The sequence below is a fragment of the Vipera ursinii genome, assembly GCF_947247035.1.
Source record: "Vipera ursinii genome assembly, chromosome: 13".
NCBI lineage: Eukaryota > Metazoa > Chordata > Lepidosauria > Squamata > Viperidae > Vipera > Vipera ursinii.
In genome coordinates this window covers 9,800,697-9,818,181 of record NC_139526.1, presented here as the reverse complement: position 1 = coordinate 9,818,181, position 17,485 = coordinate 9,800,697, and the positions used below count along the sequence as shown (strand labels likewise).

At 44.8% G+C, this 17,485-nt stretch overlaps 2 protein-coding genes across 7 annotated transcripts in view; one reads left to right on the top strand and one right to left on the bottom strand.

Annotated features, from left to right (window-relative positions):
- Positions 1-2,748, bottom strand: part of GLYR1 (glyoxylate reductase 1 homolog) — a 37,815-nt gene extending 35,067 nt beyond the window's left edge. For all 5 annotated transcript variants that reach the window (XM_083373003.1, XM_083372999.1, XM_083373000.1 and 2 more), the window contains exon 1: positions 2,515-2,748. In XM_083373003.1, the coding sequence (XP_083229129.1) occupies positions 2,515-2,576 (62 nt within the window). In that variant the 5' untranslated portion in view covers positions 2,577-2,748. The remainder of the gene's footprint in view (positions 1-2,514) is intronic.
- Positions 2,749-3,883: 1,135 nt separating this feature from the next.
- UBN1 (ubinuclein 1) overlaps positions 3,884-17,485 on the top strand; it is a 34,509-nt gene continuing 20,907 nt past the window's right edge. Inside the window, exons 1-6 of one of the 2 annotated variants that reach the window (XM_083372985.1) lie at positions 3,884-4,049; positions 8,866-9,667; positions 11,016-11,102; positions 12,118-12,213; positions 13,612-13,746; positions 16,043-16,146. In XM_083372985.1, the coding sequence (XP_083229111.1) occupies positions 9,419-9,667; positions 11,016-11,102; positions 12,118-12,213; positions 13,612-13,746; positions 16,043-16,146 (671 nt within the window). In that variant the 5' untranslated portion in view covers positions 3,884-4,049; positions 8,866-9,418. Of the gene's footprint in view, positions 4,050-8,865; positions 9,668-11,015; positions 11,103-11,136; positions 11,237-12,117; positions 12,214-13,611; positions 13,747-16,042; positions 16,147-17,485 lie in introns of those variants that run through there. The other variant, XM_083372986.1, reaches the window with a different exon arrangement.

Here is a 17,485-nt window from a genome sequence, read left to right as displayed (position 1 = left end):
ATGACTTGTCCAATTTAGTCTTGAATCTATGCTGAAAATTTTCACGTTTACTTAATTTGATATTAATGGATGCTAGCAGGGCAGACAGGATTATTATGTTTATAACAGAGTTCAGAATGAGTTCATATCAAAGAGAAACTAAGTGAAAGGTACCAAATGCTGTCCTTTCTCTTTCCAAGCCATTAAGAAGTCAATATTATCAATACTGAATATTGAATCAATATTCGATCCAATAATGCCAGTCCTAAGATACAAAGTGAAGGATTCTTAGCTTTACGCTAATTTAGTGTATTTTGATTATCTTCTAATTGTAATGTGCAATTCTTAGTTCTACCAAGTGTCACATATCTGAAAAAGTAGGAAAAAAATAACTTTTTAAGTTTACAGTCTTTGTAGTTTTGATGACAATTCAAATTTACCAACAGCTTTCAACAGATCTCCAGGAACACAGTTGAATCTTTTCATAAATATGAGGGGGGCTGCGATATAAACACTTTCGTCATCTGAAACATCTAATGGATAACATTTAAGGTTACACTTTCATATTCCCTAAACTGACTCTATTCAGTTGGTAATTGGGGTTTCCTCTGTGTATCATAGGTAGCTATTATTGTTAAGTTGTAAAAGCCCCTCATTATTGTGGGCATTATACAATAAAGGCACTCTAACTGCCTAACAATAATGCAGCTCAATTCATTGATGGCACACATTTACAGATAGGTTTTACAAGCTCCAATTATTGTTCTCAACTGGCACAAAATGATGGGTCATCTAGTAGTTGTCAAAGAACTTGACAGTAGAAACCTATGCCTTATACTGGATGCATAAACTATGCATCCAATTAAGGGATGTTAATTTCAAGGAGAAATTAACAATTTCATTGTAATCTTGCAATTCCTAACAACAAGCCTACTTACCAGGGGAAAAACCCTATATCTCTCAGCTACTTCCTGCACAGTTTTGCATTAAGTGACCTACACATCATAAAACTGCTGGTAAAAAAGAACAAGAGTCTGCAAGGTTTATTGGCCCATGGAAACAATCCTAAGTCATTTTACATGGAAGCAAGTCCATTCAACTCATGGCATTTATTTGGAAATGGCCCACTTTATAAATCCAACAGGATATTTTTTTATAAAAGGGATCTCTCTCCCCACCCCCATCAAAATCTAGATGAAGGTAATAAGACAGCAAAGAATAGCTCCCAGAGCCTCTATCAATAAATTTAGTTAAAATAAATTATCCTGACTAAGTTACTTAAGTATTTATTTATTTTATTTATTTTTATTACATTTATATCCCGCCCTTCTATGAAGACTCAGGGTGGCTTACAAGCTTAGCAGTAGCCTTCATTCTATGTATATGTCTGCTTGTACCTGTCTAGAACCTTCTGTAGGGAACTGCAGGAGAGCTTCAAACCAGCCCTTCCTGACCTTGTTGCATTTCAAATGAGAGATGTCAACTCCCAGAATTCCTCATATCCATCACACAGGAATCTGGGAACTGAAATACCACACAGCAGCTATGTCGGGTAGGAAAAACGGCCAGACATTATCCAATTTTACTGGGCATTATTTCCCATAAAACTCTCTGCAGGAGGCTACCACTTTGTTGCTTTGCATGCCCACCGAGAGCTTCTGCACTGGAGACAAATTCCTTGGGTGTCCATTCGCACTTAGCCAAGAAAGAATTCTATTATTTTTTTTATATTCTATATCTGTATATTCTATATCCTATTCACCCATCCTACTAAGAAAGGCCCAGAAATTCAAGACGGGATGCAAAGCTTGGCCTGCAGCGCTGAGCCCCAGCCTTCCTCCTCCTTTGGCTTCGACACCCAGTACCCTATAATTACAGGAATCGCCGGAGTATCCCGACCGCATTCTTTCTCCACCGAGCAAAGTCAGTAGTATCACGATCCCTGCGAGAGGGGCTCAGCTTCGCAGCCAGGAAACAAAGGGGCCCATCTTAAGTCCAACTCGCTTGGCCAACAAGCGGCTCTTCTTCCTTTCCGTTTCCAACGCAGCGAGTCAGAGAGGGCAGCGCCGTTGGGAGGAAGCGGGGCGACTCGCTTTCAGGTCAGTGGGGAAGGAGGCAGGCGGCCCCCCCTTTCAAGCCAGACGGGGCTTCTCCCCTCCCTTTGGCCGCCCGCCGAGCGTCCCCCGCAGCTCCCGACCCCGCTGCCGCCTTCGCCGCTCCGAGGCGTCGCCTCGACGGGGCTCTTCCCGGCGGCTGGCCGGCCTCCCGCCCCGCCCCCCGCCCGCCCAAGGGACGCCGACTTTGGGGCCGGCTGTCACCCGGAGCCCGCGCGGGATGGGAGGGTTGCCGGTGCGCGCCCCCTCCCCCTCCGCTCACCGTCCGTCTCGCCCGTCCGACGCGCCTCTCCGGTCTCCGCTGCCGTCGGCGCCCCCCCCTTTTTTTCTTTTTGAAGGGCTTCGCCCGCCCCTCCTCAGGCCTCCGCGGCCCCGCCCTGCCCTCCCCCTCCCCGGCGGCGCCCCTCGGCCCCGCACTCACCACACCAGGTCTCCCAGCCGCAGGTTCACAGGCGGCGCCGCCGTCGCCGCTGCCGCCGCCATCTTCCCGACCCAGCCGGCACCGTCGCTGCGCCTCGGCCGCCACACCCTCGTCGCGCCGCCCGCCCCCTCGCCACCCCCGGCTCGCTCGCTCCCTCGCTCGGCCGCCGCCGCTGCGCCTCCTCCTCCGCCTCCTCCGCGGCAGGCTCGCGCACCGCCCGCTCCTCCTCCTCCTCCTTCTTCTCCCTCAGGCAGGGAAGGTTCGGAAGAGCTGCGAGGGGAGGCAAGAGAGGGGAGCCCCGATAGGCCGGGCCCCTGCACGTGACGCGGGCCGCGGCGTCTGCGGGGCTCCCCCACGTGACCCGTCCCCCCCTCCTCCTCCTCCTCCTTTTCCTCTCCCTCCCCGCGCGCCTGGAAGGCGGCGCGGGCGTCACGTGACGCACCCGCTCCTTTTCGCCCGGCCTGCCTTGCGAACGTCTGTGGCTGCTTCTGCCCGCCCGTGGCACGTGACGCGGGAGCTGCGAAGCGAGAGAAGGCATCTTGGCGGGGAGGGGGGGAAGAGGAGGAGGAGGCCGACGGGGCGCCGCGGGTGCGAGGAGCGACGGCGGGCGGCCGCAGCTGGAGGAGAAGGCCGAGACGAGGGCGGCGGGAGCACGGGCCGGTGAGCGCAACGGGCGGCTCGGGAGGGGTACAGGGCGAGAGAAGGGACAAACCTCCCGGCGCGCGAAAGCGCCTCCCTCGTAACTAGGGGCAACGGGGCCTTGCTCTCCGCCTCGCCAACAGAGGCGGGGGGGGGGGTTATCATAATAAGCGGCACCCGTCGCCCCGCCGGGTTCCTTCCCTTCATACCGGCTTCCAGCAGCCCCTTGCGGGTTGTCACTGAAGTGCCTCCTCGCCCTCTGGGCCCACTCGCCGCCTGCAAGGACCGGGACTAGGACGGGTCGGCCCCAAACGAGGTGGGGGCGGTCGGGGAGGGGGGGTAGGCCTGACCCGGCCTAACCTACCTCCCAAGACGGGCCACCCTGGGGAGCCTCAGTTTCCCCTGATTGAACCGACCCCCCAGCTCAGCCTTCCAGATGGGAAGGAGTCCAATTCCCAATCGAAGGCGGGGGGGGGGGGAGGGGGTTCTGCTAATTACTGCTTATCCAGTAATCTCTCAGCAGAAGAAGCTGGTCTGGGGGAAGTGGGGTGGGGGTGGGGTGTTGCCAGGTTGGGCTCCAGCTTGACTGGCAGCTGTTGATCCTGGAGGAGAGTCCCTGCCAGCCACTAGGCAGCTATATAAATGTTCTAAATAAAAGACAATAAATTTGGAGCTGCAGCCCTGGCTCAGACAGCCCCTGAAAGCTCTTGTCCCTTTGCTGCAGGTGGAGGGGGGGGGCCTTTGGGCCATAACGGAGTGCCAGGACTTCTCGCCCCCCACCTCAAAAAAACAGGATGCAGCCAAGGTTTTTGCAGAGCAGCCGGAGAGGAAGAAGTCCCTCTTGACCTCCTTTTGCAAGAATTTCTGCAGGATGGATGCCCTTCAAATTCAGGAAGGTAATGGCTCTCTTCTTCCTTGCTTGTTAGATAGCGCTTGAATCACCCTTTGCAAGGATTATAAGCACCTGTTTTATTCTTCTAAGACAGCGTTCTTTAAATGTCCCCACTTTTTAAGGTAGAACCCTGAAAGAAATTTTCTTTTGAGGGATCCTTGGTTTTCTCTGAGCTTGGTGGTTTTCTTGCAGAAGTTTCATGACCCAAATTAGGTAACATCATCACTGTCTACCACTGCAAGAAAACAACCAAGCTCAGAATGCACCAAAACCCCCACAGTTGTTATCATTGTCTTCTCTTCCTTTCTCTTCTACTCCGCAAACCCCCTTCCTTCTAGCACTGATGATGTTACCTAGTTTGAGTAATGAAACGCCTGCAAGAATACAACCAAGCTCAGAGAGCACCAAGGACTCCATAGTTCAATCCTGAGCTACAAAAGTTCTCCTTTATTGGAGTTTTCCTTTGCATTGGTTATCGTTGTCAATATTCGCTGTATGAAAAATTAAAAGGGGTGCACTCACTTGCTGCTACTGCTTCTCACAGTTGTTTGGTGGGATTTTAATATGGTGTTATTTTTCAACATAAGGTGGCCAATAATTTGGGTTTTACAGACACCTGAGAGGGTCTTAAGAGATACCCCGAAATCCTAGGACCACACTTTAAGAACCACCATTCACATGAGTCTTTATGTTATACTAGATGACCCATTGGCTCATCATTTCAGAAATATTTCCTCATCAGATTCCTGAATACGTTCAACAGTGGCAGAGCTTTTAGTGTACTGGCTTCACTTGAAAAATTCTTAAAAATTCAGGGAGGTATTCAGATATTTTCTGCCTTGAAAAGAGCCCATGGTTGAACTGTATAGCGTTATCAAACATCAGCAGTTGATCACAGAAAATGTTTTATGACACATTGTATTATGTCGTAAAATGCTTTATGGTCCTTTTTGTGTCATGAAATGTTTTACAAAATTACAACTTTTACAAAATGTTTTACAAAATTTCAGTTCCACAGGAACCCTAGGTCCTGGATTTTGGATACATTCTATAAGTTAGTCCATTTGGGGTGCCCTAGTTGAAAATGTTTTGCCCTATGGTATACCATTTTGCCCAATTAAAGGCTACAGACAAACAGTTTTATTATAATGGTTAGATTGAGGATTTTGAAACCCCTGATCCATTTGTTTTCAGGGAGAGAAGCAAGGGCTGTGGTTGTTGGTGTGACATTTCTAATTTGTGTGTGGGGTGTGTGTGTGTCATAATGTACTACTTATTGTTTTTGCAAAAAGGAAAGCACTCTGCTACAAAAGATTAGCAGTTTGTATTCCAGTATCAGCTGTGCTATGTTAAACCATTTTGAAAGCTGGAATAAAGCAATTTGTGGTTTGCAAAGTTGAGTTTATTAAAGAGAAGGAATTTGAAATAGGGAGGAGCTCAGTATTCTGATAGTGCCCACAATACAACTTTGAAATAACAAGAAGGTGTGGAGAGAAATGAACTTGTCACCACTGATAAGGTATCTGTTAGTTTTGGGTAAACTGAACTAATGCTGAACAAATTAGATAAAGCTGGTTGGGTTTGGTTCATTTTGAAATGCTAGTGCTGGTAGATTTCATAGTTTATGCTGCTCTCTAGCAATTGCACACATATGTTTTGATTTCTGTTTTCTGGTGTAACTCTGTAGAACAATAAACTGTATGCAACTCCATAAAAGGGAATGGGAGCTAATATAAAAGCTGGCACTTAATAAAGCATGAGCAATTCTAAAATTAAGTCCTCGCTTTCCCTTCCCTCCCAGCACGGAAGCTTTCTGGTATCAGTAACCATGTTCTCTGTCCAATCAACCACATAGTTTTGTTGTTGTGGGGAGTAAATTGGAAGAGGAGCTATCTGCACCAGCAGGGTGGAAAAACAGATTATTGTTAAATATATAATAAAAGGATCTGTTTTCTGGGGCTTAAGATTGGGAAATGAAAAAAGAGAAGTGAAGAAACAAGTGGAAGAGGAAATTAAAGGAAAAGTAAAAAAAAGTATGTTCATTATTAAAGGCTAACTTTTTATTGAACGCTATATCGCTGACCTTCAGAATTTATGAATGGACAAGCAGTATCTTGTGTTTTCCCGTAAATATATAATGTTGCACTATCAAACAAAAGTGTTTTGCTATCCAAGTATTAAATGAAGATAAGTAATCTTAAATGAAAGAATGGAAATGCAATAATGGGAGAGTGTCTTAGACTATCAAATATTTTGCTAAAAAGCAAGATCTGCATTCTTGCAAATTTGCAAAATGGCCTCCGTCAAGATGTTGCCCTTCAGAGGCATGGGGGGTTTAAAACTCCTCAGCCAGCATTGAATCCAGAACGAATGGCTTCAGTACAGGGCTAAGGAAAAGGATGTCCAGGAAAGAGCCATAACACGGACAATAGAAAGAGAAGAATTTGAGATGATAATAAACTACCTTTAAGTGCATGCATCAGAGATATAATAGCAGGCATTGGATGTGGGGAAATCTTTCTAGTAGAGAATAAGATATTGCTAGCAATTATGACAAAGTTCAATCATCGTTTCAAGAGTCATCTCGCATGTCCCACTGTCTCTCAGTGCCTGTCTGCCTTTCGAAAAGGAGCACAGTATTCCTTAAATCCACTTTGGAGACTCCACTCTCAAGAGTCGGAGAACAAGAAATCCTTCAGTAAACATAGCTGGGCTGTACAATGTTTTGTTATACTTCACTGGCTTTTTAACGAGGCTTAGGCTTTGTCCTTAGAGAGTTACTGTTTTGAAGCAAGTTGCCCCCACGAGGATGCGATTGAGAATCAGTGTATTTTCCTTGGCTTGTTTGCGTCTATGCATCTCCTTTGGTGGGTTTTGGAAAGAAAACACTGTGTTGTTGCTCAAAAGAAATGTCTCCATGTGCAAATATTTTATTTGTACACAGTTTTGCAGCTGAGTCAGAACAATCTGACTTGTCAAAAGTTTGGAAGTACTTTGACTCTGCCTGTTTTCTCTTTAGCAGAAATTAGATGTTCCATTCATTAATTATACTGGCACCAAGGCACTGTTCAAGTCCTAAAATTAAAGATTTTTCTTTAGGTGTCAGTGGCCAATTCAGCATTTTGTATTCTTACGTGTGGATTCCTGTGGCTAAGGTCATCTTTCTCACCTTGCTTTTGGCCTGTCAAAATTAACAACATCGACTGGCAAATTTACTGGTTTTTTAGGGTACGATGTTGGATTTCTTCTACATACATAAGTGGGAAAAATAGAAGGTCTCTTGGGGGCACAAGAGATCCATTTTTATCTTTGAAAACCCACCCCCGCTTCCCTCAAGGCTTATAAATCAAGTTGTACTATCAAATTTGACTGGTCTTCAGTATCTAGATCAAACTTTAAATTGCAGAAGGAGGCCACCTTCTTCTTGGCTTTGGCATTGGCCAAAAATAAGTCCTTATCAGTAAATGTTCCTGGTAGTAGCCGGCATACCAGCAGATGGACCGGGCTTTGCGCCTCTCCACATTCACAGCCTGTTGTCATTATCTGCTAAGAGCCTCACATAGATGTTACACATAGGCACTCCAACCCTCAACCTATTCAGGATCCTCCCAAATGGTATAAGGGAGATCCTTCAGTCATATCCTCCTTTAATGTCATTCCATGCTCAGTGGTCTCCTTCCTCAATTTGACTGGTTTGGCATCTAATTTTATCTGCACAAGTTGTGGTCATAGGTGGGTTTTAATTGTCTTTATCCCTGGAAGTTCTAGGGGGGGGGGTCCTTTGGGTCCCGGTCCCCCATAGCTATGCTTTTTGTGTCCAGCCTTCTTTACAAGATTATCAGTTGGTTATAATTGTTTCTTTAGAGGCTTCCTGTTTTATGTTTAAAAGACAAAAAAAAGATGGCATTGCTTCCATCTGTGATGTTACTACTCTCCCGTGATGTCATCTGCAGCCTTGCATTGTACCTGCTGTTCCTCAGAAAGTTTCCCACTTCTGGTCTAAGGTACAGGTTGTTAAAAAGCTATAAGGGTCAGATTTATCCATTATGTTAAGGCGTACATCATGACGCCATGGTGCATTAAGCCAAAGCACGATCAGCTATATTGTGACTTCATGTGAATCTGACTTATTATTCTGACATACTAAATGATTGCTCATTACTGACAACATAGGTAACTAGGAACCATTGTGATGCATCACGGTCAACCCAAGACACTCCTCCATTGCAGTCAGCATTCTGATATCCCATCTCAGTAGTGGTTGGTTAGCTGTGGTGGATGTAACTGGCTGTTAAATCTCCTGGAATTTTGCAAGCCAGCTGAGAGCAAAGCTGAGCTGTGCTGACTAGCATGCCAATCAGATATTCCTTGACCGGTGAAATGGTGGCAGCAATGGAGCCAGTTCCTAAACATTTACCAGCACACCTCTAGTAGATAGACATGCATTCCAGACTAACTGGTCTCGAATTTCTCCCCACTGTGTATAGGTTTTTTCATGTGTGTGTATGTTCCAATGAATGAAGTCATTTGTGGTTGCTTTGACCCACCCATCCATTCTACCACATCTGTTGTTATCTGAAAAGAGGTTTTACCTGTATAGCAATTAATTTTACAAAGTGTGGATTAGTAGTGTGTAGTGAATTATTTTACTGAGCTTCCTCAGTCCTCTCTCACTCCACAGTTTCTGTGTAGCCTCATTCAAGCTGAAACATGTTGATGCGTGAATACAGATGGGATCCATTGCCTGTGCATCGCTTGGGCCAGCCACCACACTGGGTCGTGTGCCTCAACTTTTCTTATTCTCTCCCCTCCCTCTCTAGAGCAAATAGGAAGAAACCTGTTTGGAAAGAAGTTATCAGGAATGCTACCTACCTGCCATTGGACTGGGTGAACTGGCATCTGAAGAAAGACAGGCCTGGATTTGGGTTCGCCTGAAAACTGGAGCTCATGTGTTCAATGTCCTTTGATTATGTCAGTCCATTGTGTGGGAAATACTCTAATGCACAGTACTGTAACCCAGGCTGACTTTTGTAGCCAAGGTCAAATTGTAGGAAATTCTATAAAAGTTGCTCTCTTCAGAAAATTATTTCTGACCGTTTGCCTTCGCTCACTGCTTGAAACAGAGCCAGACTGCGTAGTGACCATAACTTCAAGGGCTGGAAGTTAACCCCAAAAGGCATTGCTATGGGATGATTCTTTGTTTAGGATAAAAACTGAGACTCTTTGGTTACTTTTAAAGTTGGAATCTAACAGCGTTGACTTTGGTGTTCGGTTCTGAGAGCGTGCTAACTGTGAATGCTCCCATACATACACCTGGGTGGCCTAAAGTGATGGAAACCATGCCTTGAGAGTAGCTGCAACGAACGCATAGCCATGACGGAACCCCACCGGGTCCAACTCACCTCCTTGTCAGGCCCACTGAGTACCACTTTGCTGAAAAAACCTCGGTGGGAGGATGTCGCCAGTCCAGAGCATCCTCCAGAATCTGAACCTGCAGCTGCAGCCGTACGCATCGCCCTCTCCCTTTTTGAGCCAGATCACAAACGCTGCCCAGAATTCTTTTACCCAGAACTGCTGAAGATGACGCGAGGCAAAACGAAAAGCAGTTCTGCGGGAGAAAAGGTAAGCAGGACTCCTTTCCTTTCCTTTCCTTTCCTTTCCTTTCCTTTCCTTTCCTTTCCTTTCCTTTCCTTTCCTTTCCTTTCCTTTCCTTTCCGCATCTTAACAATCCATAACAGTAAGTACAGTAATAAATGTGTATGCTGCCCTACTCTCAGAACTCTGGGTAGCTGACACAATTAAATTACAGTAAAAGATGGCCAACGCAATGAAGTGAATGGTTTCCAGGGGCCTGGGTGAAAATCCATGAGAAAAATTCAACAAACTGATTGATTTATGTTATTTGGGACTGTGATAAGGGTGGTAGGGGGAGAATAGGTTGTTGCAAAGACAGAACTTTGATTTTCTTTTCTTTTTTAAAAGGAAGATTAAAAACTAATATAAACTACAATAAAGTAAGCAATAGCCATCAGAGAGAAAGCTAATTGGGGGCGGGGGGAGAGGAAAAACAACAAAATATCAAGAAGTCGCTTCCAATCTTTCTTTACAGCAGTTAAAGGTACAATTATAGTGTAATCACTGGTAGTCCTCATCTTATAACTTTTCATTTAGTGATCCAAGTTACAGTGACACTGAAAAAAGAGTTTTTAACACTTGTGGTTGTGGCGGTGCCCCAGGCTCGTGATCACCTTTTGCAGCTTTCTGACAAGCAGTGAGGAAGCCAGATTCACTTAACCACCCTGCTACTATTTTAACAACTGCACTGATTCACTTAACAACTGTGGCAAGAAAGGTCATAAAATGGGGCAAAACTCACTTAACAAATGTCTCACTTAGCAACAGAAATTTTGGGGTTAATTGTGGTTGTAAGTTGAAGACTACTGCACTCTATATTCTAGCCCAGGTGTGTCCGGACCATGGGGCCACTTGTGGTCCTGGACAACTAATAATGCAGCCTCACAAGATCGTAATTTTTTTAAAAAAAATAAACGTTTGCTAAGTATGTACCTAACTATAGTGGAGATTTGATATGTGGCCCAAGACAATTCCTCTTCACTCAGTATGTCCCAGGCAAGCCAAAAGGTTGGACACCCATAATCTAGCATGTCTAATTATCAAAAATCATAAACCGCAAGATTCTTTTTTCCCCCTGTTTTGTACAAAAAGTCCCCAAGGGATTTTCAGTCAGCAATATAGAGATTGGCTCTTGTCTGATCAAAGAAGTCAATTTAGCCATCTTGGCAAGTTTCATCTTCTCCAGCCATTCCTCCAAGCAGCCCCTTTGCAAAGAGTTCTTGAACCAAGCATTACAGGACCCCTCTGTTGATTCGTAGTACAAGTGACCGATCTGTGAAACCATGTGACATGCCCTCTTTTCTCCTTTTTTTTTTACAATCTCCTTTTCCTACAGAAAAAAGACTTTGCTGATCCCTTCAATGATGAAGAAAAGGAGAAGCACAAAGCAGAAGCCCTTACCAGGAAGTTTGAAGAGAAATATGTACGCTTCTCTGTCCCCTCTACGTTCCAGTTAAACCTTGGTTCTAGTATTCTCCATAAAAGTTCTGTCAAAAACGTACAGCTACGTTTCATTCCAGGCTTCCTGTATTGGGAGTGTAAACTGAGTGGACCATGGTAGGTCCACTCTGTTTAACAATTTATTTTGGGGGACAGATTTCCAGTCTGGAATATTTTCCTATCAAATGTTTATTTAAAATCCATAGAGAAAATGGTCAGCTGTGCCAGCGGGCTATCTGAAGTTTCATTTGCTAAAATATTAAAGAGAGGCCTTTTTTCTAAAACCTGGTGTGAGCGTTAGGTTTTCAGTCAGGTTCATCTTAACATTCCCATTCAGTAATTAGCTGAAGCTTCAGAATCACGATGCTTTTTTTTTATAAATGAGAAGTAACATTTCTCTTGCCATCTCATGCACACACAGATTTAAGAAAGTTCACTCAGTGCAGAACGGAGAATCAAGTTACTAGGCCCTTGGTTATAAATCCAGATTTTTAAAAATTCTCTTTCAAACTTAATAACTTTTGCTGGTTCTTTTCCCTGACCTTGAGTATCAAAGGTAGCATTCCCTGTTTGTGAGCTGATTCTATTTAACCTGAGAACTGTGGCTTCCTATCTTTCTAACTTCAACCCTTGCTGTGTTCTGGTAATTCCAGAACATGCCAGGAAAGATGCTGTTTCTATGTAAAGAACTCTATAAATGGCTTTTTTTCCCAGAAGCTAAAGAGAAGTATAAGCTATCATTTGGCCACCTCATATTTTAGAAAGTAAACACATGCTCATCTTCCACCTCCATGGATTTTTCTGTGACGGACTGTTGCTAGCTGATGTTTTGTTTTTGTTAGCATTCGAGATTTTTAATAATTGTGTCATTGTAGAATCCAGTTCCACACACTAGATTTAAAGCATTAGCAGGAGATTCTGAGGTGGTATGTTTTGGGAAGATGTGCAGTTTTTCTGGCAAGTAATTCTGGATCGACATCAATGTTTTCTCTTTTTAGGGTGGGAAGAAGCGCCGGAAAGACCGTTTTCAGGATTTGATTGACATGGGGCAAGGATATGATGAATCAGATTCTTTCATTGATAATTCTGAAGCCGTAAGTAGCAAACACAAGTCTTTTCTTTCCCCAACTGTAAAGTTACAGGAGAGCTAACAGCCATCTAAAAGAGGAATACGGGGTATTCTAGATACTGCTTGTATTTTAAAGTTGCATTTTTCTGGGAATGGATAGTGTAGTAACAGTTCAAGGATCACAGCTATGTTCCTTTACTAGTTTGTACAAAAAATCCCACAGAAGGCATCTGAGTTCTTCTCTCATTACATAACATTTCCTTACTTTTTTTTTTTATTCTGGCCCACATTGACAGTTGTTTGCAGCATCCCACACTTAATGTAACTGAGGATTGATGATTTTTTTTGCCAGAAACCAGTGTTTACTTTTATGATTTCCAGCAAAAATGCCCATTGAGTACAATGGGTTCGCTTAACAACTGTTGGCATTCATTTAACGACCATAGTGTGCACTTAATAATCTCCACAAAGTACTTTTAAAATTGCATGCGATCACATGACAATCCTCTTAATAGCCATCACAATTTACAACCATTATTCCGGGCTCAATTATGGTCGTTAGTCAGGGACTAATTGTACTCTATATATTTCCTGAATTCCAAGTTATAAAAGCTGCACTGATCCAAGCAACTGTTGGTTTCCTGTCATGAATTGTAGAAGGTTTCTGAAATCTGTTTCTTTATTAGAATGTCTGGATCTGGGAACTGGAGCCAGACTAGAAGTTGAAATTAAAGAATAAAAAATGCTTTTATTGTTTGAGCATTCATTCAGATGTGGAGCAGCAGCCAGATAGAATTTGCTGATCTTTTACAACAAATCCCAACCTGGAGGTCCTCCAACGTGTTTTCATTTCAGCAGCCTAGATAAAGAAGTGCTGTAATTTTGCTTCCACTGACGAACAAGTGAGGCTTAGAATCTTTTCCTGATCTGCAACAGACCTCTCAGATTCATTAGTAGGTGTGATAAAAGAAGACCCCAGGATCTACATTAATTTCCTTTTGTTTCCTTTCCAGTATTGACAAGCAAATTAGGTTTTATGACTGAATACAAACACATATTGGATGCTGAAAGATATTGCAGCAGAGCAAAAGTGGCCAGCTCAGAAAAATACCTGGATTCTAAGACATTGCAGACAGAAATTCCAATGATGCTCTACTTTATTAATTTATTATTTATCATATTTATACGGCCACCTGTCGTAGTCACGTGACTCTGGTAGTTAGGAAAGTGTAGAGGTGAGGAAGGAAAACTTCAGTTTTGCTGAAGATATTGATGGTCATATATGATGCTTTTTCATGCCTGTGATGTCACGCCTGTCCATGGGAAATTGGCCCGTGGAGCCCCGTCAGGATTGTAAGCACCAGTTCGGTAAGAAGTATAAATCAAGTCTGTTGACTGAGCTGCCTCTTTCTACCCTTTCCAGTATGATGAGCTTGTTCCAGCATCTCTAACGACCAAGTATGGAGGCTTCTACATCAACTCTGGAACTTTGCAGTTCCGACAGGCTTCTGAGTCAGAGGATGACTATATCAAGGAGAAAAAGAAGAAGTCTCCTAAGGTCTGTGATGCACATGCTCTGAGAACTTCTGTTTCAGGAACGGCCTTTTAATTTGTTGCAATTGTGTTTCTGACTCGGACAAAGCGGCTGGGTCGTTTTTCTCACCTTCATTGAAAAAAGTCAATTTTTTCTAAGTTAGGTGACATTGCAGTAGTCCCGCCAGACATTGTGGGCCTTGCTGTTCCATAAAGAGGCTTAAAAATCATTTTGTACGACTTGAGACTTGAACTTTTAGATTTATCACCAAAAAAGTTGATAAATGATATTTCTAATGTACAGATTTTCCCATACTATGAAAATAGCTGCTGTGAATCAGACCCGGTCTACTGTGGTGTGCATCAGACAAGAAATGTGAGGGGCAGAGTGAAATAGATTAAGGTGAGGGATTAAGAGCTCCTGCCAGCCTAGCAGTTCAAAAGCAAACAAATGCAAGTGGATGAATAGGTACCGCTTCGGTGGGAAGGTAACCGCCCTCTGTGACTTCACGCTGGCCACGGGACTGTGGGAATGTCTGCGGACAGCGCTGCTCAATAGCCGTGAAACGGAGATGAGCACCATCCTCTGTAGTAGAGGTCCCCAATCTTTTGGGCACCAGGGACTGGTTACGTGGAGAGAGGTTTTTCTGTGGACCGGAGGGGGCCTGGGTTTGTGTGCTGCCTGCATCCTGCGGATGGGGCTTTGCTTGTTTGTGCAGACCGGTTGCTGGTATGCTGCAGCCCGGTACTGGTCCATGGACCGGAGTTTGGGGACCCCTGCTCTATAGTCAGCAACGACTAGTGGAGTAAAATCCACAGGGACTCTTTAACCTGTAGTTAAGAGCAGGGAGGCCCAGGTCCTTTCCATTCCCAGCCAAGGCAGCTCACCAAGTGGCTAGCTTAAAGGTAAAGGTAAAGGTTCCCCCGCACATGCGTGCTAGTCGTTTCCGACTCTAGGGGCCGGTGCTCATCTCCGTTTCAAAGCCGAAGAGCCAGCACTTGTCCGAGGACGTCTCCGTGGTCATGTGGCCGGCATGACTAGACACCAAAGGCGCACGGAACGCCGTTACCTTCCCACCATAGTGGTCCCTATTTTTCTACTTGCATTTTTACGTGCTTTCGAACTGCTAGGTTGGCAGAAGCTGGGACGAGTAACAGGCCCTCACTCTGTTACGTGGCACTCGGGATTTGACCCGCCAAACTGCCCATCTTCTGATCGACAAGCTCAGCATCCTAACCCACTGAGCTACCGCGTCCCTTGTGGCTAGCTTAGTCCCTGTCTTATCAGTACAACCTGCCTCATAGGGTGGATGTTCTAGGAAAAAAAAACATGGAACTCTGTATACCTCCTCCTAGTCCTGAACAAAAGGTGTTAATTTAAACCTGGTAAGATACTCGTGACACTGGTGATGGTGATGAACGTGACAAGATGTGAACTTCTAAGAATGTCACGTGTGGAAAAAGAAAGCCTATCTTTGAAGGCTGATTTGGGGGAAGAAAATGCAGGGATGGTGAGTGAAATTCCCAAGGATGCACCAAGACGATTGCAACCATGTTCCAGATTTTGAGAGGCCTGCTCAAGGGCGATCTGTAAAACTGGGAGGCACCGTGGCACCATCAGTGAAAATAAGTGAAAGTAAACAGAGGCAGAGTACAACATCAAGGTCCAAAAGTTCATTCATACTCTGTGAACAAACAAGGAGTTGTAGCCATTTCTGCCTGCTGTTACTCGTAATCTCAACGGCACAGAGAGCTCTCGTGACTGGGAGATTATAGCAGCTGAGATCACGTCAGTTCTTAGCTGGCTGACAGATTTTTTTTTCCCCTCAAAAGGACAAGGCTTACCTGTGTCTGGCCAGTAATCCATTTGTTGTGTAGTTTCATTGGATTTGGGTGCTGGGAGAGATAGAATTCTTTCTTCTTTTGTCCTCTTTGTCTTCTGTCATGACTTTAGGGCAGGGGTGTCAACCTTGGCATCTTTAACATCTGTGGACTTCAACTACCAGAATTCCCCAGCCAGCCCCAGATACCCCTGCTTTAGGCTACTGCTTGGGGGCAAGATCCTTGGGAAATTTGCTGCTGGGAATTAAAATGGCTCTTAAATTCATATCTCCAGCACTCCTTTTTGTCCAAAGTCAACATCAGGTTTTTTCCTCCCTTGGTGCTTCCTGCATCGTTTGGACTCATCCCATCTATGCCGATCATTAGCCAGATAGGTTAAAACTGATGGAGATGTGGTCCAAGAGCCGGCAGAGAAAGTCAGATATAAATGAACAGCTTCATGTGCTATCTGTTACGATAACTTTTTCTTTAATTCACAGAAGCGGAAATTGAAAGAGGGAGGTGAGAAGGTGAAGAAAAAGAAGAAAGATGACAATTACGAGAAAGAGAAGAAATCTAAAAAATCTAAATTTCCTAAAACTGGGTAAGCATCTTCTCTTTGATGTGAATCTTGGTTTTCTGAAGTTAAAATGATTGTCTTGACTATCTCCCTGCAGAGGCTTCAGCTTCGTTGGAAGAACATGCAGATTTAGGAGAGATCAACTTATCAAGCTGCATTGTGGGATCTGAATTCCAATCCTCCTCCTGAGCATCTATTTCTGACAATAGACTCAATCCAAGACTTCAACGAAGACTCAGTCATCCAAGCCCAAAGTGTCTAAAAGTTGAATCGTGACAACTGGACCAATCTTTGTCGATCTGAGACGTTTCGTTGCTCATCCAAGCAAATTTCATCAGCCAGAGCAAAATTAGTTAGAGATTCATTGGATTATATCGACTCTGGCCACACCAACTTCAGGGGTCTCTGAATGGCTCTCTGACTCTCTGCCTAACTAATTTTGCTCTTGACTGATGAAGTTGCTTGAATGAGCAGTGAAACATCTCAGATCGATAAAGTTTGGTCCTGTTGCCACGATTCAGCCTTTAGACACCACTCTCCAATAATCGGTCCTTTTCCTGCCATGAAACCTGGGAGAGTGAGCAAAAATGGACTGCATTATTTTACATTATCCCTGCCTTGGGAGTGAGAGGGTTTCAAAAGAGAGAGGCCTTCCACCCAAAGATGGCAGAGCTCTGTAATTGTTGTGATTCCTCGCCAGCCCTTGGATCCAGCAGCTGAGTCTGAGGATCCAGATGAGGAGCATCATCAGAGTCAGAGAGAGGCTCTGAGGAGCTCCAAGACTTACAATCTGAGGAGGAGCCTGGCCCCTCTACTCGCGCTCAGGCTGAGACACAGCTGTGCTGGGAGGCTGGGGGAAAGTGACGACTCACAGCTGGGTGACATCCAGGATGCATGTAAACCCGGCAGGCAAAGAGAGCAGGACAAAGGAATGCAATGGGGCGGCTCCAGAGGCAAAGGAGCAGGCATTAGAAAAGCCACGCCTTGGATGCAGGGGAAGGGTAGGAGGTGCTGGTTGCCAAAGGCAACCAGGTTAAGACTCAAGTTGCGATGAACTGTGTTTTTCCTCAAGTCTGTGAGTAAGAAAAGGGGTTTGGGTTTGTCCTGCGGTTTCTGCCTTGCTTGATTTGAAGAGGGGTTTTCTCCTTGTGAACTTAACAAGGAGCTCCAGTAGGCTGGGACAGAATAGTAATGCCCAATCTCACTGCTTCTGGCCATCTCGTTGGGCAGCGATGGGACTTGCAAACTCGCACAACTATCAGGCATTAGGCTGCTCAAATGATCGCCACCTTTGTCTTATGTTCTGTGGGTGGTCCTTGACTTACAGCCACAATTTAAACCCAAACTTTCTGCTTCTCCGTTT